Consider the following 26,253-nt stretch of genomic DNA (forward strand, 5'->3'; position numbering starts at 1 on the left):
TGTCTTATTGTGTCACTGGAGTTACTATTGGTTGGTGGCTTTATTTTATATGCTAATGTTTTGCAGCTGAGATAAATCAGTTGATTTGCTAGAGTATTCAGATACATAATTGATCTGGGTTGTATTCTATCAACAGCCCCAAGCAAAAGTCACCGCCACTCCCAAACTTCCCATCCTTATTCCCACCTCTCCAGTCTCCCCATAGCCCCACCCTCTCTTCCCATTCCCCCATGACCTCCCACTCCCCTCACTCCCCACAGTCTTTACTCCTACTAATTAATCTCAAGTATTTCAAGAGAAGCTGATACTAAACATGAAGTTGTTTATATTTTGTCACTAGGGTCTCCATTAGTTGGTGGCTTTATTTTAGATATTAATGTTTTGCAGTGGAATAAACAGTTTGTTGGCATATTCTGGACTGTGTGATTGAAATGTTCCTTATACCACCACCCCTTTCCAAACTGACTCCTATTCCCACCCTCCCAATTAGCTCTTCCCCCATGTCTCCCTGCTCCCCGTCTCCATTGTCCCCTTCCTTCTCCCTCACTCCTCACTATACCACTGTCTCTTCCCATCCCCCATCACCACCCTCCCCACTGTCCCCAGTGTCGTATCCTCCCTACTCCTATTAATAAATCTCAATTATTCCAAATAAAATTGCTATTAAAAAGTTTTAACATTATGCCACCAGGTTGACTTTATATGTTCTGCTACTTAATAAATTAGTTAATTAATTTGCTGGAGTATTCCAGGTTTACAGTTGATCCTGGGTGGTATGATTGATGTATTCCTTGTATCACCATCCCCCTTCCCAAACTCAACCCCACTCCCTATTTTTGCTCTTCCCATGCCCCTACTGCCCCACCCTTCCCGTTTTCTCATCCCATCCCTATAAAACGCCCCCACTGACCCACCCTCTATACTGTTAATAAATATGAAGGATTACAAATGAAACTATTATGGAGTTCCTTACATGATGTCACTCATTTTTACTATTTTGTGGTTGTATTTTATATTAGTGTTTTACTGCTAAAGTAAACTAGGTTATTTGCTGGAGAATTAGGGTAGACAATTGATCTGGGTTGTGTGATTGATGTGTTCTGTGTATCATCACTTCCAATCACCATTCCCACCCTCACTCCCATCTCTCCACCCTTCCCATGGTCCCACCATCTCCACAATATAAAGTTTCTACCATGACATCACCAGTCTCTACTAATTGGTGGCTGTGCTTTATATATTAGTGTTTTGCAGGTGAAATGAATTAGTTGATTTGCTGGAGTATATGGGTACAAAATTGATCTGGGTTGTGTGACTGATGTGTCACCCCCAACCCATTCTGCTACTCCCACCTTCCCACCCTCTTTCCCTTCCCACTAACCTCCCCCATTGCCCCACCTACCCCATCCCCAAACCCCACTGCACTGTCCCACTCTCCCTATCAGTTAATGTCAGGTATTCCAAGTGACAGCAATATTAAAAATGAAGCATGTTTTAGTGTGTCACTGGAGCTGCCATTAGTTGGTAGCTTCATTTTACAAGCTAATGCTTTCCAGCTGAGATGAATTAGTTGATTTCCTGGTGTGCTCTGGGTATATAATTGATCCAAGGTTGTGTGACTGATGTGTTCCTTGTATTACCACTTCCATCCCAACCAATCACCCCCACCCTTCTCACCCTCATTCCCATCCCTCTCCCCTACTGCTCTTCTACCCCACCCCCTCTTCTTATTCCCTAATGTCCCCCACTCGATCCTCCATCAATTAATGTCAAGTATTCCAACTGAAAATGATATTAAAAACAAAGTGTTTTTATATCACTGGAGTTACCATTAGTTGGTGGCTTTATTTTAGATGTTAATGTTTTGCATCTAAAATAAATTAGTTGATCTGCTACAGTACTTGGGCACACAACTGATCCTGGGTTGTGTGACTGATGTGTTGTTTATAAACTCTTTTCTTCCTCCCCACCCCTTTCCCATCCTCCCACCCACCCCATTCTGCCAGTCCCCTCCCAAATTACTGGTGGACGCTGAAATGATCAGGACACAGTGTGCACTTAACCACTAAATCTTTATTGAAATTTTTATTATGGCAGCAATACAATGTTAGCAAATAGAAATACAGAGTAAAGAGAATACAGCAATGGTTTGAAGGAAGTGGGATTGGAGGGGGAAGGGGTGCTAATAAGGAGGAGGGCTACTGACAGGGGTAAAAACAAGGGCTTTTTTCATCACTTTCCTGTAATTTCCATGAATCTTGACCATCCACTTATCATTCTGGCAACAATTTCTCAAGGGTATTTGGACATCCTCTAAGTCTCACTGTGTGATCCCTAGAGCTTAACACCTAGGGCCTCTATTGAATTATTAATCAAATCACCATTGAACTTTCATTAGGGTTTTATCCACGTCCAATTCACTTTACATAGGTTGATCGCCCTGTAGTTTCCTCCAAATTTATTGGAAATCTTTAAGGACAGAAAGGGTAAAAGGTTGCAAGTACACATGTCTACTGATTGAGATATCTAATACATGACATAATCCTAAAATCCTAACTTTCTAAGTAAACCCACCCACCTAAGATCAAATCCCTCCCACCGTAACATAATTATGATTATATATCCCCCTACTACTTAAAGCGATTACATAAAGAAATAAAAACAATGCAGTTTTCCACAGACCAATTCAAAAGCATTCTACAATCTGAAACAACAAAGAACTTTCAATCAGGTAGGTGTTCTCCTTGGTTCCTGCTGGGCGCCTTCTTTCTGCAGGTGGTCCTTCATTACTGCTTCACTCTGTAGCAGGAGGTCCTCTGTTGCCAGTCTTGGAACTGTATCCGATGTTGGACGTCTGTGGCGATGACAACCAGATCAATTCAGGAGTCCAAGAGGTACCTGCAAACTTCAACAAAATGCCAGACTGCACCATATAGATGTACCCCTCTTATTTTGTGCATCTGTAACTTTGCTGTAGTACCTCACATGATTTAATCAACCTAAGACAAATACCTCATTACTCAAACTAAATTGACCCTTCATGAATGTATGTAAACTTCCTGTTTCAATATCCTAGCATGATGACCTAAGCTAGTTAGTTCTCTCTAGGCTTGCTTAACAATGGGAGCACTGAGTTCTTCTTTCACCTTGATTTAATTAATGATCAATGTACACGTTAGCCAAAAGTCAACTAATTTCAGTTTTGTTTTCCAAAGACTTGATCACTGGTTTACTTAATAACTCTGATGTTTTGATTTGTACATTGCCTTCATATTTTATTTTGCTCCCTTTCTAACTTCTTTATTTATCCTTTGCTTTTCTCCTTTCTTATGAAAAAAGGCATCTTTGTTGGAAAATGCCCCAAAAATTTAAAGGATCCAATTAATATTAATTTGATCAATAGCAACAAAATAAGTGAATTGACTGAAAGGAAACTTAGTCAAAATGTCAATATCATAGAACAATAAATCTAAGATTACTTATCCTTAATTTCTAATACTTATAGATCACAGCAATAAAGCATTGTACACACTGCCAGAAAGTCCATCACAAGCTTCAGTAAATAGCCAAACATGTGCCAGGGACTGTCTGGGGGCAGTTAACCCATACCAGCATGCTCTCCCTGACGGTTGTTGTCGTTGGCCAACTTTTCTAGGTTTCTGCTTGTAGTGATGGCAAATGTCTGTGTGCACATGCCAGGGCTGGGGCTGGGTGCTGCAGGCAAAGGCCGGTGTCTGGGCACTCTGCAGCTTGAAGTCAATCAACAACTGTTAAGTCTGACACTGAACAGTGTTGAGTTCAAATGTATGGAGGATGGACTGATTTGAGGTAAACTGAAGTAATGCTTCAAAATAGTCCAGAAGCACAAATGCACCATTTTAAAGGTAATTACTCTAAACACATGAGGGACAAGCTTTCTAATTCCATTGAAGAAAAAAGGGAAACTGGTTTTAGATTAAACAAGTAGCCAATTAGGCTTCCTCACTGAACTTGTAGGTCCTTTTTCTGTGATTTTTAAAGGTCAATTGATACATTGAAATACTTAATATTAAAAGATTAAAGATAAACAATTGTACAAATACTTCAGTTTTGAGGAGCCACACATTCACAGTGTTGTAAGAAATTCACAGTAAATTAACACTTTATGCAAAGCTACACCGTCCTTTTTACTTAATTTCTCAATAAGAATTAGTCCTTTGTAATTCAATGGAAATTTCCGAAAGCACAGTCACCACTTGAAAACACTGCTGAGGGTACACTACTACAGCTCAAAGTATTTAAACATGCAGGAGGAAAGGGGGGCAATACACATGTGAAGGATGTTGATGAAAAAGTAAACTTCACCATCAGACTCCTCTTCATGGCAGCAATTTAAAGGTAAGCGATACTATTTCTACTGCTCAAACTGCTTGTTGGCAATGGGAGGCCTGTGTGTTCAAACACACGCTCCTTGAAGCCGGCCTCTTCTTTTGCCAGGCAGCAAAAGGAAGTCTCAGCAACCAAGCAGGAAGATGACACAAATCCTGCATCAGGGTTAATGGCAGTAGTAAAGAATCAAACACAAAGAGGTTAGACAAACACTTCAAGGTAATAGCAAGGGACCAGGCTAAAGAAGTCAGGCAGTCCCAGGTTAGCACAGAGCGTCCAGCTGACACCAGAGGGGTCACTGGATTGGCAACAGCTGTGTGTGAGGCCTTTCACCCAATTTTTGAGAGCTTCATGTTGGCTCCATCACCTGGAGGGATCCTTTCAAAGTGGTTACATCAGGTCACCCTGTTGAATGAAAAAGCTCACCAGGAAGGTCAGTATTCTCAAGACAATTTCTCTTCCTCAAAGACATCCATCCCTCCCTTGTACAGGAGTGTGGGTCTGAGTGCAAAATCATTGCCCCTCTCTCAGCATCCTAAAATGGTACAGTCCAATGAGGGAACTGAGGATGGAATGCCCAGATGCGTATGGAGGCAGACACACAGATAGATGTTTCCAAAACTGTAAGCTGCTGCTGTTGCAACCCGTCACCAACACTCGTGAAAACTCCCTCTGAAAGACCACTAAAAGTTGGAAACAAGGAACTCTGAGTCTCTTAAGAGTTGGGTACAGGGTTTAGGAGTCCTATCCACTCGCTGTTCTTCGGCCCACGCGCGTCATTGAGAGGTGGTCATGACACGTCACAGACACGGAACGCTTGGTGGAAGCTGTTCCTGGCGTGGTGATGGTACGATGCTGTGTCGATGCTGTGTCGAGCCAGAGTTCTTGGGTACGTGTGATTTGCACCAGGGTGTGAAGGCACACTCTTAACGCGCCAGAGTCTCTGATAGAGCACTTCCTTTCCAGGCCTGAGGTGTTTCCTGTTGCAGGGGTTTTGCCCGCTCCTGGGAGAACCGGTCGAGTTGCTGCTCCTTGAGAATTAACGGAACCATGAACGTGGAGCTCGAAGAAGGTGAAGTTTCTGAAGGTGCAGCACTAGCATCACGGAAGCCTCTGCCCACTGCACCAGTAAATGCGGCTTCCTTCATAAGGCGCGGGTCCTCCAGGGGTGTAACTCAGAGGACCGAAACTGCGAGAAGTCCTGTCCTCCTCCTCCGCTCCCCCTCCTCGGAGAAGTCAGCATTTCCTGTGTGGGGTCAGCTTCTGGGTTCAGAATTTGGCAGCTAGAAATCCGGGTGGTGACGGAGGCTGGAAGGTGGACTCCCGCGAGATGGCAGTCGGGGCAGAGCGCAGCGGGCAGGCGCTGGCCGATGCCTGACCTGCGGCACCGGCGGCCGCCTTCAGCACACAGTCACTGACGGGGAAGCTGGACAGGAGGAGGCCCGGAGGGCGGGGGTCCCGCGGCCTCGAGCGGGCTCACAGGGAGCTGTAGGACGACGGCGGCGGCGGGGGCGGCGGCGGCGGCGGCGGCGGCTGCGGCGGGGGGTACTGCGGCACGGGGGGCTGGCGGTACCAGTGCGGGTTCCAGGTGATCATGACAGGGATGTAGAGCGCTCTTCCTTGTATGTCTCGGCCCACTGGGTACCAGGCGTAGCCCACAGGGTAGGCTGGGTACGAAGGGTAGGCATGGTACGAATGGCACCTTTGGCACAAATGATAAAAATGGCATGAATGGCAAGAATGGCAGCAGTGCACATGATGTACACACTCGGTGTAGGTGGCCAGATGGGCTTGGTCTTCCAGGTTGGGGAGGGACAGACGAGGATACTGGTTCTGGATGGTGAAGTTGTTCGGAGTGCGGCAGTCGTAGGACACCTGCAGCTTCCAGCCCCTCTTGACCTGCAGGACCTGGGCCCCGTTCGGGGCGATGGTGGGGGTGATGAGCCCGTCCTTCACGTTCCTGGCCACGAAGTTTCGCAGCGCCGCCATCTCATGTTCCGACAGGGAATACACGTGCCCGCTGGGGATGCTGTGCGCTCCTGGGATCATCTCTATGCCGGGGTCCACCAGCCGGTGGTCTGGGTAGACATGCTCGTCGACTGGGGTGTAGACATTCTGCACATAGTAGTAGCGCACCGGGTGGTACACGCGGTAGCCGTCCACCGGGTAGTAGAGGTGCGGCTGTGGCGCAGTCGGCAGGTGCGTGTACAGGCGGCAGTGGTAGCGGCAGTAGTCGGAGTCGAAGACGATGGAGCGGGTACTCCAGGTGATGTTGGGGTCATGTGTGCTCAGCCAGCGTACGCCCAGGACCACGGGGAAGAAGGGAGACTGAGTCACGTCGAAGGACAACACCTCTCGGTGGTCTCCCATGTCTACAATCAGGTCGTGAGTTTCGTAGACGACCGGGCCGGACGCGATGGGGCGCCCGTCGATCGCTTCCACGAGGATTGGCCAGTCCTTGATTCTCAGTGGGATTCCATTTTGGGTGACGTATTCGTGGTCGATGAAGTTCCCGGAAGCACCAGAATCGATCATGGCTCGAACAAACAGGGTGTGTCTGCCCGGAAGATGGATCTGGAGCATCACTTGCAGGTGTGGAGATGAGGCATCATCTTGTGGGGACCTTATTATTTCTGGCCCGGTCGCTGAAGGTCCCTCTACAGCGGGGCCGGGGAGTTTCCCGCCGGCGAGGACTTGGAGGCCTTGGCAGGACAGTTGTCGGCGTAGTGGCCACCGGTGCCGCAGTAGAGGCATAGGTTCAGCTTCCTGCGGCGCTCCTTCTCTTCTTGGGTGAGGCGCATGCGGGCGCCCCCCACGGGCTCGGTGGGGTCCACCTGGTGGTTGCCTGACACGTTGGGAAGCACAAGCGCACGCGGCGGGGAGCGGGGCTTGCGCGCCGCAGCCGCCCGGGCCAGCCGTCTCTCGATTTGGATGCACTGGCTGATGAGCGCTGACAGGGACTTGGCCACCTCCAGGTGGGACAGCTCCTCCTGGATGTGGTCGCTCAGGCCCTCGTGGTACTGGTCGATGAGCGCGGGCTCGTTCCAGTCCAGGTCCTGGGCGATCATCTGGAAGGCGTTGGAGTAGTCGACCACCGAGCCCATGCCTTGGCGCAGACGGCGGATCTTGCGCTTGGCGGCCTCCCGGCGCTGGGGGTCTTCGAAGACGTGCTTCATCTCCATCATGAAGGCGGGGTAGTTGTGCATCAGGTAGTGTGAACGTTCCAGCTTGGCTGAGGCCCACCGCGCCGCACGGCCCGTCATCATGCTGGTGACGAAGCAGACACGCACACGGTCCACGGAGAAATCGCGGGTGCTCTTTTCCATGAAGATCTGGCACTGGGATATGAAGGGCGCCAACATGTCCGGGTTGCCATCAAACTTCTCCGGGAGGTCCTCGGGGCACTCCTCCTCCACGGGGGGTGGCGGGGCAGCAGCTGCCGCGGCCCCGCGCAGCTCCAGCTCGTCGTCCTCGGCCTCCTCCTCGGCGGCAGCAGGGGGCTCCACCTGCTCACGCAGGGTGCTGTTCTCCTCCGTGAGCTTCTGCACCTGGCTCTGCAGCTGGCTGTTCTCCTCTGACTGCCGGATGACCTTCTCGCGCAGGTTGTTGATCTCTTCCGACAGCTCGTCGCGCCGCCGCTCGGTCATGTTGGGCACGCAGGGGCTCTTGTGGCCGCTGGGCTTGGAGTTGTTGTTGTTGTTGTTGTTGGGGGGAGGGGGAGGGGGAGGCGGTGGGCAGTCGGGACCCATGGCGACGGTGGTGGTGGTGGTGGTGGTGGGAGGAGAACTCCCAGCTGCCTCTTCGCTCCTGTGAGGATGGAGGCCCGGATCCTGGCCTCCACGTGCACCCCTTCTCCTTTTTGTTTTCAAAACCCGCTTATTTCTGCAAGTGAAGATAAAGGTACAAAATTCAACATACACATCCAAAGCAGCGCATATGCAAAGATTTAAGTTTGAAACTTCTCCTTAGTCCTGTCAATAATATCAAAGAAAACACACTTCCTGAAGAAAAGAGAAAGAAGGAACCAATCAGGACGAGAGTTTTAAAACAGGCATCCACCCTTGGATGCCAAGTGACCTTTTCCTCTCAAAACCGCATCAACCCAGCACGCTTTTACACACTACACAAGAACCCTGGCACACCCCACACAAGCACTTGTGTTCGAGGGAACAGACCAAGAAACTTCCAAGGCAAAGACGGACACCTCATACATTATGCAAAATAAAGCCAAAATAACTTTTTGCAACTAGAGAACTTCCGCAAAAACCAGTTAAAATCCCAACTGATAGGGAACCACAAGAAAGAAGGGGGTACTACAATCAGGATTCCTGTATTCATCAGGCCTGCGGTCACGACCCTGGTCCACCTGTATAAAGGTTAAGTGACTGTCAAATCAAACCACCACACTGCCACCAAAACCACAAGACTAATGACTTTTCTGACCACAATTTAACTTGCCCAAGAGAATTCTCTATGGGACAGAAATGACACCCAGTAGAAATATGTATATGCCAGTCTGCCTCGTCATTAAGTAGCCATTCAATAACTATTAATTGATGCCTCATTGGAAGGGCTGGGCTATAAAATGGGACAAAGCCCAATAATAGTATACCTCAAACTTGTGATTATGAGGTTTTAATTAAATAATGCAGGTAAATCACATAGTGAACATCCAATGGTGTTTAGTTGATCTTAATAAAATTACTAATTGGAAAATGGAAAGGCAACTTCCTATATAAAGAGGGAGGGGCTGCTCCCCTAAGGGCTGAGTGGGTGGGTGAGGGTGAGGGGTGGGGGTTTAGGGGCCTGCCTGTGATGACAGTAAGTCACACAGCAACAGATCCTGACACAATGTCTGCCAGTATACTTCCTGAAAAGAGGGTAAAATGTTTTGAGCGATTTAATTATTTTAAAAGTTCAATGATCTCAAATCTCATGTTTGGAAATCTTAAATAATAAACAGCTTAGAAGTTTGAAACATAACATGTAAAAGTTTTAAAAACTTTAATTAAAAAAGTTTAAGTTTCTGAAAGTTTAAAAAACTTTCTAAAAGTTTAGCCAACTTTTTAGATGTTTGCCATCTTTCTAGAAGTTTAGCCATGAAGTTTCACAAACTTTCTAGAAGTTTCACAAACTTTCTAAAAGTTTAACAAACTTTCTAACTTAATTTTAAAAGTTTAGAATTTCTTTACTTAAAAATGTATAACTTTTAAGCAAAAGTTTAGAAACCTAACACAAGTATATAAATGTTTGTGTTTTAATTTTAAAAGTCTAAAATTTCTAGCAAAAAGTTTTAAAATACAACTTGCCCCTCTATGACCCATTAAGGCAAAAATGGACACCTTATAAATTACATAAAGCCAAAAAAGACAAACAGTTTTTATTTAGGGAAGTTAGGTGGAATACACTAGTTTTTCCACTAGTTGGGTCAAGAATTAAAGGGGTGGGGTGGTAATTAAACATGATGCCTTTTGCTCATCAGCTCTGTCCCTGGCTGTAGAGAAATGGCCCCTCCTCCCTTTTCCTCCCACCCCTCCTAACCTGTTGGACCCTCCTGGAAGCCACTTTCCCTTGTCTGACACTTTCCCTTGTCTGACACTGTTGGTGAATGGCCTTTCCAGAGAGCAAGGTCCTCAAGGGGCACGGATTCCTGTGCTATTCTAACAGTGTTACCCTGGCTACTTAATGACTTTAGTTGAATAATTAATATTCAGGATCAAATATTCAAGTTTAGAAAACATTAGAAGGCAAATAAATACATTCAGTCACATATCCAACTACATAAATACAACTGTATTGGTGACACAATGTAAAGTAAAACATAATGCAATTTTTACTTATTAAATTAAAATTTTAATGTCCTATTAAAATCAATTATTAGGCACAGATCATATGACTAAGGTACTAAGGTGTCACTTCTATCATCTAGACATTCATGTTTTCAAACCAGAAACAAGGCTTCCTAAGGAGCAATCACAGCATAGCCTGATGCAGCTTGATCCAAGTCAGGAAGGTTAACCACCTACATGTCAATCATAGTGGACTTTATTGGAGCCTAGGTACAATGGTTTTAACATCTGCAAAAAACAATGTGGGACAGAAGTGACAATACATTAAGAAATCACTATTCTGTTTAGGGAAACAAAAACAATCAGTGAGGATTAAAAACTCAAATGCCTTTAATGTACAAAAAAGTCATTTAAAAGTGAGAAGAGGCTGGAGTTAATAAGGAGGGACAGCAACTGTGTAACTTGGGGATACATGCCCCCCCCCCCCATAGATATTCAGTTTAAAAATGGTTTCAATTAAGTACTGGCCAAACAAATTCAAGTCCTTATAATTTGACCTGCGAGGTCACCAGTTAAAGATCCCTGACCTTCACCAATATGGGGTCTCTGGCATGACCTGACAGTTGGCAACTTTAGGATAGGACTCTTAAATCCTAAAAACAGTTAATTGTCCAAAGCAGAATGGTTGAACCTTTACAGGTTAATCTAGGATAGTGGGTAGGCAGGTTAATAGTTAAGTAGAAAAAAATATTTAAACAGCAACTGGGCACCAGAAGTTAAAGGTGTGACAAGGAAAAGGAGCATTTTGCCTTTATTTGCATGGTAAAACTATGGCTCCTTAAACTCCCCTTAAGGGGAGGCAGGACTGGAAAAACAAGGTCAAGAGGTCCCATTCCTGAAGAAAGAAAGGACACACTACATCAAGCAAGCTGCCTGGGATAAATGCCATCTTTACATACAATAAAAATTTGTCTTACTTTATTTATTTAGGGATTATACACATTTGATTAATTACTGACTCTTCATAATCAATTTAAAAACTTTCTATTTTCCAAACACACTAAGAAGCAATAGAAGCCCAAAATCACCATTCATAAATATTCCATTAGGAAATGAATTTCATTAACCAATTATTAGTTGTTTTCCATTTTGAAATCTGAATTTTTTGAGTACCATGTATATTATTTGTGTCATGCAAATTCTATGATATGCATATTTTACCATTATTTTGAACTTCTTTAATATGCAGATAAAGAATCTGCAAAGAGGAAGGAAATTTGAAGCTGCTATTATAAGCACATATGTTTTCTATAGATTGTATGCTTGTTGGAGACACAGAGGGAGAAAAGTGAGACTTCTGGGAGCCAGTGCGCCCAATTCCCCCTTAACAAAGTCCTGGTTCAAATTTTGTAATCTATAGAACCAGGTTTTCAAGTTTCATTCAGTTAGAAACATAATTTTCACATGGTACATCTTACTGGCAATACATTTGATTTATACAGATGTTTAATTATGCCAGCCAAAATAATCTATATTTTGTAATGTAACCACTTTACATCACACCAATTTTAAATGCCAGTATGTATCATTAATAATCCAGTTGCCCAAATTTAAATTAGCTTTTTATGAAAAAAGCTAATCACTTGGGACAAAGCTTAATTAGCTTTTTATGAAAAAAGCTAATTATTTGGAATATTTAAATATTTGGAATATTTAAATAATTAGCTTTTTATGAAAAAAGCTAATTATTTGGAAGTTATTATATAATTACCACTTATTAAAATTCAAAAACATCTCTTTTTAAAAAGCACACTGTTAATTGTGAGCGAGATAAGACAAGCAAGGGAACCCAAGAGAGCGAGAATACCTTAGGAACAAGAAACCAGGAAAGACCTTCAGACACCAACGCAACCGACTGACTCTGGTCATTCACATATATTTAATGAATGCCTACCATGTGCAAGGCACCATTTATTAAATGTAGGCAAGTTAGCCAGGGCCAACCCCCTGGCGTTCCAAGGTAAAAACTGCACACAAGACCGCCTCAGAGCCCTCAGAGGCCGGGGCCGCGGCGCCCGCAGACACGCGCAAACGCGTCCTCATTCCACCCATCACGGCATCCGATTCCGCGAGGTCCACTGGTGTCTTAAACATGAACGTCTTTAAAATTCTATTTTTAATTGGTAGTAAAAACATTTGGCTAATGTCCTGTAGAGGCAGCAGCCATGTCAGCGAAGACGCTGCCCCTGAAACTCACCATTAGGAGTTTAAGTTGTGAAATTATATTATTCGATATATGCCAGGCACTTATTAAAAGTGCTCATGGATGCCAAGTATAATTACCACTGTTGTTAATTGTTCTCATTCATTCCGTTTATTAGACACTAGTGGACAAGAGGCAAAACCACAGAGAAACCGCAGGGGGGCAGGGCTGTGCAGCCAGGCTCAGGCAGTGAGGTCGCGCAGGCGCAAAGGGGTTGGCTGGGGGCGGGGGGAGGCCAGTGGCTCTCACTGTGCAGGCGCAAGCGAGATCTGGGCGGGGTAGGGGAGGCTGGACTACGGACTACCTCGCAGAGGCAGGTCCAATGAGGACCTAAGCTTTGAAGGGCGGGGAATCTGTGTCACCCCCCCCCCTCAGAGGAGGGGTTTGGGAGAGAGGTGGGGTCTGGGCCAGCCACTCAGAAGAGAGGCACTGGATAGGCGGGGTTTGGGCCAGCCTCCTCAGAGGAGGGGCACAGGGACAGGCGGGGTTTGGGCCGGCCTCCTCAGGGGTGGGGAACAAGGAGGCGGGGTCTGGGCTGGCTCCCCCCAAGAGAGCGGGCCAGGGCAGCGGGGTCTGGGCCAGCCTCCTCAGGGGAGGGGCACAGGGAGGCGTGGCCGGGGCCAGGGGCGGGGCACAAGGAGGCAGGGTCTGGGCCAGCCCCCCCAGGGGGCGGGCCAGGGCGGCCGGGAAGGCGGGCTCTGAGGACTTGGCGCTGAGGAGGCGGGGCCAGCAAGGCGCGCTCCGGGGAGGCGCGCTCCGGGGAGGCGCGTCCGGGGAGGCGCCGGTGAGGGAGGCGCGAAGCGCGACCTGACTGCTGCAGAGCCTGCACACTCGGATGGGCGGGGCAGCCCGAGCCCGGGCGCCGCGCCCTCCCCAGGAGCCCCCTCCCCAAACCCCTCCCTGCAAGTTCATTTCACGAAGCAAGAACCGTGGTCACCCCCGATCCCCCACGAGCGACAGTTTCCACAAACTGTTGCTGGCCGCCAATTCGCGCCGCCGCGCCAAGTCCGCCACCACTCACGTTAGACACGCGCAAGCAGGCAGCCCACTCTGCCTCCCCCAGAGTCCGCGCCCCGCCACTCCACGCGCGGCACGGGCACCCCGCTGCACGCCGACCTCCGGCTGGGGCTCCATTTTGTCTGGAGATCAGTATCGAGGGGAGAACCACCTCGCGGAAAGACACGGCGGGAGCCGCTCCGCGAGGGGCAGCGCTGGGCTCTCCGGCCGAGGGGCCGCGGCTCGCGCTGCCCCCGGGGTGGGCACCGCGGCAGCTCCCGCGCCCTTGCGGCAGCGGCCCCTGCAGGGGCGGCCGGCTCGGCGCCAATGTTCCGCAGCTCATGTACCTCTGCGGGCGGGCGGGCGGCGCGCTGCGGCGCTAACAGCATCGCTCCCGCAAGCCTGCGCTCCGCGGGCGCGATGTCCAGGCGCAAAAACCTGTGTGCAGGCTGCACGCAGCCCGCGCAGCGCTGCGGTTCACACCCGCGGCGCGGCCACGCACGCGGCATCAACACCCAGCGCGCGGCTACCACGGAGTTTGCACATAACTCGGTGGTGGCGCCTTCGAGGACCTCGCTCGCGTCCGTCCACGCAGCTCGCGTCCGTCCACGCAGCTCGCGTCCGTCCGTCTGTGGACTCGCGTGCCGACACCGAATGCCGTGAAGGCGGGACACGGAGCGCGGGGAGACGTCCGCGGGGCGCTACTCCGTCTCCCGCAGGCTGCCCTGGAGAGAGACGAGGACGGGGGGCGTCGGAAGGGACGCGGGGTGGGGACGAAGGTGAGCTTAAAAGAAGACGTCCTCACCGCATACTCACCACGCGTGGTCTCCTCAGCGCGGGCTCCACGGGCGCTCAGCAGCCCAAGGGGGCTCGGGCCGCGAGCGCACTCGTCGGAGGGGTCTCGAGGCGCAGGGTCCGGCTCCGCGGTGCTCCTGGGTCGGGGGTCTCGGCAAGGTCTGTTGGACACACACCAACCGAAGTTGAAGCGCGTGTACCCGGAGCGCCGAGTGCGCGCCTTATATTGGCTGAGGCGAGGAGGGGGCGCCCAATCCCGGCGTGCTCCGCGGGCGGGGGGAGGGCGGCGGGCTGCGGGGGCGGTGGGGGGAGGGGCGGGGGCGCCGTCCCGCTTCGGGGGCCCGCCGCTAGGGGGAGTGCGGGATCGAGGAGGGGGGTGCGGGATGCTGATGCTGAACTGGCCACGCTGGGAGGAAAGAAGAAAGGGAGGGGAGGGAGACTCGAGGACGGCCGGCCTCAGCCAGGCCAAGAATGCCATTTCCCCGGTGGTGGGCGCTGGGAGACCCCAGGGCGTGGACGGCGCGGGGTCGCGGGGCGCGCAGGATGAGCCCCACGACCGCTGGCACGTTCTTGCTTACAGGTTAGTGGCCTGCGCGCGGTAGGGAGGTCCCGGGGCCCCGCAGGCCGCCGCCTCCCCCGCCCCCGCCCGGGCTGCGGGTGCTGGGCGCGGCCTGGGAGCGCCAGCCCCCCTCGTGCGGGCCGAGGCGCCCCTCTCGCGGGGGGCCCAGGGCGTCCCCCCAAAGGCCCGACCCCTGGCCTCGTCCCCGCGCGCCCCTCCCTGGGCCGGCGGGCGCCGGCTCCCTGGCCCGGGCCTGGCGCCCCTCCCCCGCACGCGCTGGGCCTCCCCGACGCCCACAGCCCGGAGCCGGGGGTCGCTGCCCCCCGTTCCTGGGGCGGGGGCCGCTCCCCCGCAGCCGGGGCTTTGCGGGCCGAAGGAAACGGGCGTGGACCTGCATCGGCCTTGCACACGCACATCTTCCCCAACCCCCATCTCCTTTTTTTTTTTTTTTTAAATCTGACCGACAGAGAGAGAAAGAGCGAGAGCGCCCTAAAATTAGGGACATTACAACCACCGAATTCACCCCTTGGTGCCCAGCGCGGTTCTCGGGCAGGGACGCGGGTCACGCAGCGCCGGCAGCCGCCGAGGGCGCCGAGGTCAGGGCTCAGCCAGGCCGGGGCCAGGGGCGCCGCGCGCACGATTTTTTGAGAAAGCGGAGACGATTCAGCACAGCTGTGGATGCTTGCGGGGCGCTCGGCTGGCCGCGGGGCGCCCGGCCCCGGCCTGTCGGAGGCGCCTGCGAGGCAGCCGCGCTAATCTCGCTCTCCCCGCTACGTCGTCGCCTTTTCGCGAATCGCGTGGGGCGGATGCGTGCGTTTAGGTGCGGGAGCCCCGAAGCCTGGCAGCCCCGAGTGTCTGCGTGCGTGGATGCGCGGAAACGCCTGGGTGTTGCACGTTAGCGAGGAGCAGGAGGGTTCAAGCCTCCGCGCGCGGTCGCATCCACGCACCGCCCGGCGCCGCGCGCGGGGAGAACCGCACGGTGACGGTCGTCCCGGGGAAAGGAGTAGGGGTGCGGGGCAACCCGCAGGGTCTGCAGCGGAGCCCGCTTGGCTTCGGAGACGAGGGCCGAGCCGAGCGTGCGGCTCCCCGCGGGCTGCTCCGCGAGGCGGGCCCGGCGCCGCGGACCCCAGCCCCTTGGTGGAGATTCCGCGCGAGGCGCGGCCCGCCGGCGTGGGAGCGAGGGGCGCCCACGGCGGAAAACCGTGCTTTTACGAGGTGCCCTCGGATGCAGCCTCCGAGGCACCTGACCTGGTTCTCTAAGCTGGACTCGCTCCAGGATTTCTCAGGTTCCTAAGGCGACTGCTCCGCGCCGCCGCCTCACTGGCAGACTCCTGCCGATTTGTTTGTTAATCCCAAATTACTTCACTTAGGTGTTAGCGGAGTCTCATCCTTTTTTTTTTTTTTTTCCCTAAAAAGTGAGATTAAAAACCAGTGTAGATGGAAAATAGGGAAAATTCAAACCTAAGAAATCTATCCCAAGACCTTCAAAGTTTGAACCAGTTTGTGTTACTCATTTCAAAATATTAATTAGGATTTTTTTGTAAAAGAAAAAAAAAGTTTTACTAGTATTTTGTTACCATAATGGTAATCCCTACCTATTTTACTGAATTCCAGGGAAGACACCTAGAAAACGGTAAAAAAGAAAATGAGATCACCTGTAACCTCTTTACCCTGTGGTAATGCCAGTGAAGATCACAGTCTTTCGGACTTCTCTGTGCATCCACAGACAGCTCAATGACACATATTTTCGTAGGGTTTTGTGTGCTTATACTTTCTAGAAATTAAAACTGGGATCCAGGTAACTCAATCATTTGCTTTCCAAATCCCTTTAGATGTCAGGTACCATTAAATGTGCAGTTTTCTTTCAAGGAGAGAGTATCTGTGGACGTTTATAATTAAAATTTCGAATAAATAATCTCAGTACATAAACATTTAAAACCGCAAGACAATAGCATTTCTTCCGATTCCACTATTCTAACAAACAGTTACCATTTTGGTACATTTCCTTGTGTTTTCAATTCCACTACATAAATTCACTTTGTTTAGAATTTTTGCGTGGAATAAATATCATCCGTAGGTAAATAGTTTAGGTAAAACAACTTTGTTTTCTAGATCAATAAAACAATATTAAAAATAAAAACAAAAAGACTAATAGGCAGGTATTTTAGATAAAAAATTTTGTGTTGTCTCAGACAAAAATAGCAACTTTAAAAAATAGCCAAGAATTTTTAACTTTTAAATTTTAATATATGAGTGAATTTTGGATTTTCTAAGATACTTGTTCCTAGTATTCACTGTTTCTTATCCGTTTTGCACATGCAATGCAAAAAGAGGTTAATGTGCATTATTTATTGGATCAAATAATAACTGGGCTTTGTGTTTTGACGTTTTATCCATTTTTATAAGACTTTACTGTGGATGTATGAAGCTGTTGATTTATCGCCTACATTAAACTTCCAGCATGATAGGAAAATGGTGTTTCAAAGAAAAGTGGGATTTTCATTTATCAAATAATAACTAGGCTTTATAGTTGGACATTTTGCCTGTTTTATGACAGTTTTCTATATATCTGTGAAGCTGTTGATCCCCCTCATGTATCTAGCTTAAGTTCTAGAATGGTAGGAAACTTGTATTTCAAAGTGGAAATAGAATTTTCACATGTCAAATGATTGGACTTTGTGGACATTTTATCCATTTTTACTGACAATTTGCTGTGGATTTATGAGCCTGCTGATTTACCTTTTACATTAGACCTAATTTCCAGCATGGTAGGTAAAATTTTTTTCTAGGCTAGGAAGAATTTTAAATTGTCAAATCGTAACTTGACTTTGGATTGATCATTTTATCAATTTTTGAGAGTTTGCCATAAATCTGAAAGCTGTTGGTCTACCTCATGTGTTAAACATAGCTGAGTACGATAGACAAATTTTATTTCTAAGCAGAGTGGAACTTTCATTAATCTCACAAATACGGAAAATAGCAAGGAACTGCAATCAGGAAAGAACTGGTTAGAAACAACCTCAAAGAGAGAGAGATACCATTTATCTAGTTTCTAGCAATAGTTTCCCACTGATGAAAATCATACTTCAATAGGAGTTCTGAGGCAGTTGAGAAATCCTCACTTGTGAAAAAATTCTCAACTATTCAGATGACTTGATATTCTCAGTGCTGTATTTCTGGATTACATTCTTTCCCATAACAGCCAGCCACTAGGTTTCTTTCTCTTTTTTACTTATTGTCCACACTTGCTCTACCTAATCCCTTAAAGTGTACCCTTCCATGTTCTCTATTGTAAACGCCTAAATGGGTGTCCTGTCACCTCATTTCCTACTCTTAGTGTCAACTGTGTGTCTATGTAAATAGGTGAATTAGGTATATATGACTGTTGCAGATTCTTGGGCTGGAGAAAGAAAATCCCTTCACACTTTGCTCTCTTTTAGTCCAGAGCTTCATAGAAATGTCAACATGATGATTTTTTTCTTCCCATCCTCTCCAGCAGAGACGCATGCACACACACACATGCACACACACACATGCACACACCCTCCAGGCTTTTTCTAAGCTTCAGGTTTCAATTCTTGGTTTCCCATCTCCCCAATTTCCAGAAACATTAGGCCTGAAGCAACAATGCAAAATAAAAAAAGGCTGGTGTTTCTAGGGATCAACAAGTCTCTTCAATAGACTGCTTTTCTGTTTAGGGTTTGCAGGTTAGTAGGATCAGATTCAGTCTCAGTGCTCCGAAAGCTTTCTCATGGATTGCTTCCAAGCCAGAGTCTCTCTACATAATTTCCAGTGTCTTGAAGTTTAAAACTTTATTGAAGACAGTCTTGAATAAAAAGAAGCAAACAAAATTCCTAAAACAGTGTCCACTGACTGCTGCTAGAACAAGCATTTTCACAGAGGCTCCGGCCCTTCCACACTTTGTTCCGCATGCATGCACATTTTGAAATTACTGTAATTTTAATCTATGTCAATATTTTACACTTAGTTTTGAAAGATAAGTGAGTCTGACTTTCAGCAAAGCATTTGTGAAGGCTGCAGCTTGCTCTTGGGTGTGAGGTGGTGTGTAGACCAGCAGGATTGCTGCGTGAACCCAAGGCAGGCTGGACGAGCCCCCTGCCAGGTGTCGGGGTCACTGGCTTTGAGTCAAAGAATGATCCCTGTAGGGTCACACAGCTTTGCCCTGGGTCTTCTCTTCCTCACTATTTGTATGAATTACTCAGATGAAGATCTAGAAGCCTGGTCTTAAAATCCATGGATGGCTGGGAAAAGGATAGCTGTTGCTAACAGATTACAGAATTTAGAGCTAGCACTATTCAAATAGGCTGCAATGCTGTGCCAAAAGCAAAGAGACTTTGCAGCAGCAAATGCATCCTTATCCATCGGTGTGGAAGAAAGGAGGTGACTTTGTATGGTGGCAGTTCTTTAGGAAAAAGATGGTTAATATGAACCAGCAGCATGAGATGACTGCAAAAAATAAATAAATTCAGAGTTCGACTCTGGTAATAGTAAAGGATCCATGTCTCAGAAATTAATAGTACCCAGCTCTAATCAGCCACATCTGTAGTCTTGTGTCCATTTCTGGCTGTCAGATTTAAAGAGAGACGTTGACAAATTAGACAACTTCCAGAACAGTCTGTGGGAGTGGGAAAGGGGTCTGGCAGTCCTGTCATGGGGGTATCCTCAAAGGGTCTGGCAGTGTTTAGCTGGAGAAGGAGTTGCAAGCGCTCTTCGTTCGCTCCTGAGAGCTGCGCTGGCCTCAGCCGGTGAAAGGCACATACTTCAGCTTGAGACGTTTCTAACAGGCAGCACAAGGAGTGAACTTTCAAAAGATAATCAGAAATAGTCACATTTCTTGCAATGAATCTTTCATTTGAAGGGCATGGTAGGCAGAGATACCTCTGATGGAAACATTTTATTGTTTCTGAAACACTGTCTAGAAAGAAAGGTCCTATTGTATTGCAGGCTCATCTCTTACAACTTGGAAGTAGCTGCAACAGGGTAATTGAACTTAGTTGCTTCTCTCCCCCCTCTTCCATTTCAAACATGAACATCTGAGAAGAAAACAAGATGTGTATTTTTTTCTGCTCCCTGCGCAGTACTCTGACCTTAACATGCTACTTTCCAGGGGTTTCCTGCTTTCTCCTGCAGTCTTTGCCAGTAGAATCGCGGGTGCTGGGGGTGCCCAAGGCGGAAGGGAAGGCAGGCTGGCTGCTGGCCGGCTGCTGGCTACACGCTGCTGGCTGCTTGCTGCCTGGCCAGAACAGCTCAGTCCTTGGCTACTCCTTCCCACAAGGGGGAAACACGGGCAGTTCTGGCTTTTGTGAACACCCTCCCCCCCTTCTTGCAATACTTCAGAGTTACACTTTTTAGCTTTTTAATAGCAAAATAAAACCTTGCCCTGGAAAGGAACAGTTTCCCCATTGCTCTTCTAACTTCATTCCATTTCAGGCTGGCCTGGTTTCTCACTACCTAGGGGCCACATTTTCAGTGTCTCAAGCATGCCTTGGGGCAGACTTTTCTTTTCTGTTTGTCCATCTGCCCGTTGATTGTTTCTCTTGACTACAGTATCTAACTTTGAAAATGGGATTGCTCAAAGGGAGTTTGTGGGGTACCCATGGCTTCCATCCTGAACCCCACCTCCAACATCACCGAAGCCAGGCTCACCCTGGAGCCTTGCAAACTGTGGGGCTCTGCCGCAGGAGGTGTGAAGAGAGACCTTTCTGATCAACTTTTCTCTGCGCCTTTCACTCCTGCCTCACAACCAGAACTTTCTCCCGCACCCTGATTGTTAGATCAGATATTCAATCACTCTTATTCTGACCATGCTAAGTGTATTTTCAATGTTGAACAATGTTCTTCTTTCCTTATTCTCTGTATGGTTTACAAAAGTGCCATGCACTTTTGTGGGGTTGCAAGAGTACACTTGGCTGCTCAGGATGGCTTGCTTCCTGGTGGTGGCAGGTGCTGCAGACGTTCCTGGGCTGAGCTCGTGTTTCTGAGAGAGAAATGTTCAAAAGTGAGGTCTTGGCTTGTCAGCACTCACCTGATCTGCAGGCGGCTACTTGCAGTTCCTTGAATGCAGTGTTCGCTTCGCTCTGGTGTTGGGGAAGAAATAATCCCTGTGCTGACATTTTAAAATTTAAAAAAGAAGTTACCTTGGGAAATAAATAAGTAGCACCAAGACATTAGTTGCTGGTGTGATTATTGTTATATTCTCAGGAATATTAGTGTGTTAATAAAAGCTAAAGTACTGTTCTTAAGTCACTCCGGTAGAATGTTTTTTATATCTTCATCTGAGGATATTTATGCTATATTTACTCAATAACCGTTGAAATGTATTTTATTATTTAAAAATCACTCATCTTTAGCACATCTCACTTTCTGTCTAATTGCCTTAGACTAATCAGATTTTTATAATAGAGCTTTGGCATCGTGTGCCACGGGAATCGCCACGGCATCTGCTGTGGCATAGAAGGCAGACTCTTTTCTGATAAATGAAGCCGCTTATTTCAAAAATATTTGGCAATTAGTCAGCCTCAGTGTAAATTGTTTCCGTTCGTTAGCTTTTCCCTCACTCATCTGGTCACCACCTTGATTATCATGGAGATTGGGGGTTTACTGTGAATTTGAAAGAGGGGACCACAGTTAATTTTCCTCTAGCAGCTAAAATGCACTATTGTAGTTCCATGGTTCTTCAGTCAGTAGGCTTAGGCATACAATTGCAATTTTACTTGGAATGCAGAAGAAGAGCAAAAAATTAGCCTGGACATTTTTGTTTTAAGTTCTCTCCTTAACAAATTAATGTTTCTCGCCGTTTGGCAAAATGGCATCGAGTTTTCTCTCCTGTGAAATAGTCAATGTACAGCTTTAACATCCTTCATTTTCTATAGTTACAGAGTTTATTCTAATCAAAGACTGGTACTGCGGAAGTAGAAGCCAAGCAGGTTGCTACATGTGTTTTTCTGAATCTGAAATGCAAGATGATTTTGTTCTAGCCGGTTCACTTATAGAAGTTTATCTCACAGATACACTGATGAAAGTGCTCCAAGATACAGAGAAGTTTTACTGCAGTTTTGGTGGTCGCATGACGAATGGTGAAAAAAACTTGGTCATGTGGATGAATTAATAATTCTTTTGTTCATTCATTTTTGGGGGACTGTTGACTAGATTTGAGACCCTGTGTTAGATGTTGGGGAATTCACCATCCCAGCCAGCATAAGCGTTTTACAATAGTAGAACTGACAAAGATTAATTAGGTAATCTTTTTTGAAGATTAATCTTCATAAAGATGAATCAACTGCTACATACAGAACTGTGCGTTTAAAATTACAGTAAATGGGACAGACTCTACTAGAACTTCTGAGTAAGGCTTTGGCCAGTGGGGGTGGCGGGGAGAAGCGCTATGGTATAGGAGTTGCAGGAAAGGATTAAAAGCTTTGCCAAGGAGGGGTAAATGGTGGTGAGGTTAGGAGAGAAGGTGTATTCGGAGTGAAAAGGGAGCACTTACTGGAAGCCCTGGGGCAGGTGGAGAATGGCAAGTAGAAAGTGCTGACAGTTCTGTGCACTGGGTCTTGGGTCCTTGAGCAAATTTTGCAGGACACGGTAGATCACCTCAAAGAGTTTATTCTTTAAGGGAAGACCAAGGGAAATCTTTGGAGGGGTTTAAGCAGGACAAGATCAGATTTGCATTTCAAAAAGAGCCCTTTAGCGGCTTTGTGAATAAAGAGTTGGAGGAGTCCAAATGGATGTGGCTGACCAGTGTGAAGGCTGCATTAGTTATCCGAAATAGAGGCTGTGACCTCCTGGGCGAGGTTGAAGGTGGTGAGAGGAAGACTAGAGGGACATTTTGAGGGGTGAAAAGCAGCAGGAGTGTGTTTGGATTGAGTCTGGGATGGAGTGTGCCAGGAGGTGACACGAAGGGTGATTTCTAGATTTCTGACATCTGCATTAGGGCTCGTGGGGAAGCCGTTCACAGGATACAGAGTGCTGGAAGAGGGACGGAGTTTAGGGGATAGATCATGCATCCTGGATTGGACAGGCTGAGTTTGAGGAGATGATAATCCGATGGTGATTGAGGCACACAACAGAAACTTGTGCCACCTTCAAATGTGGAATCGGGTAAAGATGTTCAAGATACACTATTCAAAGTGGAAAAGGTGGGGTCATATTATGTAAGAAAAGAGCTGATGTGTTTATGTCTGTGTGTATCTGTACACACGTGTTTGCATCCACATAGGATGTGAAAAGATGCAAAGACAATATTAAGAACAGATACTATGTGGTAGCATTGGCCAAACGGCAATGGGGATGTGAGAAGGGACTTTTATATTTTATGCCTTGCTGATTCTGCTACCACAGTGCATTATAATGAGAATGTACGACTTACTTATGAAGGAAAGGGAAGGCAGTGTAAAGCAGGCACTTAATGTGAGAATTTCTTCTTCAGGATTTTCTTCTATGGAAAGATCATGTAAACATTTTTATGTTTTTCATTTAGGATAGAAATTTTCCCTACAGCTTTAGTTCACTAACCCAGTAGTTCATCAGTACACTTTGCCTTTTAATCCCTTTCCACTAGACTGCACTGTTACACTAGATTTCACATAGCCTATATCCTATTTTGTTTTCTGCTTTTTGCTAATTTTATTAATTGCAAAACTGCGCAAAGTTTTTGCAGAGGACATTAAATTATAATGGTGCACATATCTACTGAATGTATTATGGATCCTTTTTGCTAAAGATCATACTGGGATTCCTTTCTCTGTCCAGATAGAGTGGAAACACATATGGACCTTTGCCGGCAATCAGAGCCGGGAACACAGACTGTAGCAGGAAGTCAAAACCAGCATGTCCTGTATTGGACATTTAACTGTCCATCCAGTTCTGATACTGTGTTTATTGCAAAGTTGAATCTTGTGCATGTGGCTTTTTTTTTTTTTTTTGCTTTTGTTAACATTATTTCCTCGAAACACATACCCAAGAGTTAGGAGAGTCAGAAAATAGGAATATCCATATAATTCATTTCTCACTCCCTGTGGCTTCCTTCCAAAGAGTTAAACACCATGCAGTGGCTCATGCTGGGAGGGAGGACTTAGCCAGCTGCCCCTTCACAGCCTGGTCGGAGCCCTGGGCTGAAGCCCCTGCCCACAGGGACCATGCGGCATCGTTTGCTGTGCTCTGCCAGAGAGAGCACTTTTCCTGGTGCCACAGTTACAAAGTGAAAAGAGAGCCTTGCTATCTAGTGCCAGTTGTAATGACAACCTTTCCTTTTTCACTTGATGATTTATTCTTGAAATTAAACATAGTTAAAGAAATTCAGAGTTTCCTTCAGGCGAGTTGAAGATGAAATGTGACTGCCCAGGTCTTGAAGACATCATTACGTGCCCTGAACTCGTCTCAGGGTTCGGAGTGTGCCTCCCGCATGCAGGCAGTGTTCTTGTCCTGCAGAGGAGGGGACTGAGGCGCGCAGATATTAGATAACCTGTCCAGTGCACAAGACCTGGGAGTTGAACCCAGACATTGTCCTGAGAGACTCTTACAGGCCACTGAAGACTTTCTGTACTTCAGTTTCCTTTTACTTCAAAGCTTCTTATCTCTTAACTTTCCACCTTGCTTGTACTAAAAAAATTATAAAAATCCAAATCATTTCTAATTGCGTTAAATAATTGCTCCCTCCTGCCCAGCCTGCCGGCATTTCTGTTTAATCAGTTTGGAGGCTGCTGCTTCCGCGTGCTTGGTTTGAAGTCTTCTCTCAGGAGTATCTCACCGTGACTCTGTCCAGAGATTGGGGTGGACAGTTCTCAGCAGACCTTTTTTCCCTCATAGTCTCTGACTCACTTTCAGCTTTCCTCTTTCAGTGAATTGTTCCGAGGGTTGATTTTGTTTTGGTAACACATTGTGTGTGGGATTAATTTCTACTGCATAGCAGTAGTGTTGCTTCATTGCTAGCTCTTTCTCATCCAGGAGTCAGGCGCAACTTATTTCTTCCTAGAAAGAAAAATAAATTCTAAAAGTTGCCTTCTCTCTGCTAGACAAATGACCTGGGCCAACTTAACACTATTCACTAAGACTTTATACTATCATTGTAAAATGAAACTAATACTGCCTACTTCACATAGTTGACATAAGGATGAAGGTAATTAATATGTATTAAAATCTTTAATGTAGTATCTGATAACTTAGCACTCAAAATATATTGGCTAACAATATGAATTAATGGTCAGTAACACTTTTTGGTGAGGAAGGTAGGAAAATAAATTTCTGATATAAAAAAGCAATTTTAAGAGCATTAAGGAGAGTTGCATAAAGGAAGGGAAGAGGAATAAAGTAGAGGGTCAGGGTACAACATAGTGACTGGGGTACAACGAGAAAAAAGGCAATGTGGGAGGTGTGAGCTGTGTATCCAACTTCTGAAAACAGTCTTCAGTGGCCTGTAGTATAGAATATGAAAAGAGACAAATGACGCAGTGGACAGACAAAGACTTGACAGTTTGGATCTAGGGTGAGTGTGTTAATCAGATTAAATTTCATTGGGCATATCTTGCTATTTACTTGGACAGTGATGTCTGAGTAAGTTACTATTTATTATTTCTATCCCTTGACATTCTGATTAGCTCATCAGCAATCAGTCACTATTCATAGCTCTTCAATTGCTTTTATTTAATAGCGAGCCCCTTGCTCCCCCACTCTGCAAATTATTCAGGTTGGAAAAGAGTAATATGTCTTTCAATAGAGCGTTCCCCAGGCCAGATGAAATGTGGTCATGCTGCTACAAGACTCAAAGTGAGTCACAGAATCAGAGGACAAACTTTGAAAATTGTATGGTTTCTAGGGAAGTTGGGGGCATGCCAGCCACCTCTGGATGAGGAATCAGTTATGTTGTGCTCAGTGATACCTTGGCACATTGTGTGAACACTGTCTTAGTTTGGCTGTGTAAACACAGGAGGCATATTATTCATTGCTTTTGTGCTTATGAACCAGAGCAAAACTTACAGGCAGGTGCAATTGCAGCATAGATGATCATGAAGCTGGTGAGCACTGGGGTGCTCTTCCTTTTAGATTGTTGAGAATAGTCCATATCTTTGGAGGAAATCCAAGAACCAGTCTATATGGGTTGACACACTAGATTTCATCTTGAGAAGTTGTGAATAAGATAAATATTTTACATATTGAGTCATATTTGCACATTCTAAGGAAGTTTATTCTCAGAAAAAGGAAAAAAAAAAAAAGGGCCTTGGGCTTTTTCTGATGAAAACCTCCAAAATGGTAGCTTTTTCCAGTGAGTAATTTGCACTTGCCAATATATACATCACAATAATTTTCCATACCAGAAGTTAATCAAGTACTATGATTTTAGACACACAATTAAAAACAAATAGTTATTTCCATATTATTGAGATTTCTCCCTCAAGGTGTGGGACCTGAGTGTTTAAGTAGCAACAATGTCTGTGGCATTGTATCTTGCATATAGTGACATTGTC

The 26,253-nt window shown here is 46.8% G+C and overlaps 2 protein-coding genes across 24 annotated transcripts in view; one reads left to right on the forward strand and one right to left on the reverse strand.

The window, feature by feature from the left end:
* Positions 1-2,053: 2,053 nt before the first annotated feature.
* Positions 2,054-14,508, reverse strand: PEG10 (paternally expressed 10). 4 transcript variants are annotated; one of them, NM_001292089.3, is given in 2 exon segments: positions 2,054-8,250; positions 14,233-14,508. In NM_001292089.3, coding segments are annotated over 1 exon segment (2,274 nt in total). In that variant the 5' UTR covers positions 8,118-8,250; positions 14,233-14,508; the 3' UTR covers positions 2,054-5,844.
* A 144-nt stretch (positions 14,509-14,652) lies between these two features.
* Positions 14,653-26,253, forward strand: part of SGCE (sarcoglycan epsilon) — a 70,213-nt gene continuing 58,612 nt past the window's right edge. For 9 of the 20 annotated variants that reach the window (XM_051852985.3, XM_008261717.5, XM_017344310.4 and 6 more), the window contains exon 1: positions 14,660-14,791. In XM_051852985.3, coding sequence (XP_051708945.3) covers positions 14,683-14,791 — 109 coding nt within the window. In that variant the 5' untranslated portion in view covers positions 14,660-14,682. Of the gene's footprint in view, positions 14,792-26,253 lie in introns of all 20 variants that reach the window. The other 11 variants (XM_017344312.4, XM_070059428.2, XM_017344314.4 and 8 more) reach the window with 2 other exon arrangements.

This window comes from Oryctolagus cuniculus, chromosome 16 (assembly GCF_051225735.1).
Source record: "Oryctolagus cuniculus isolate XC-2025 breed Fujian yellow rabbit chromosome 16, ASM5122573v1, whole genome shotgun sequence".
NCBI lineage: Eukaryota > Metazoa > Chordata > Mammalia > Lagomorpha > Leporidae > Oryctolagus > Oryctolagus cuniculus.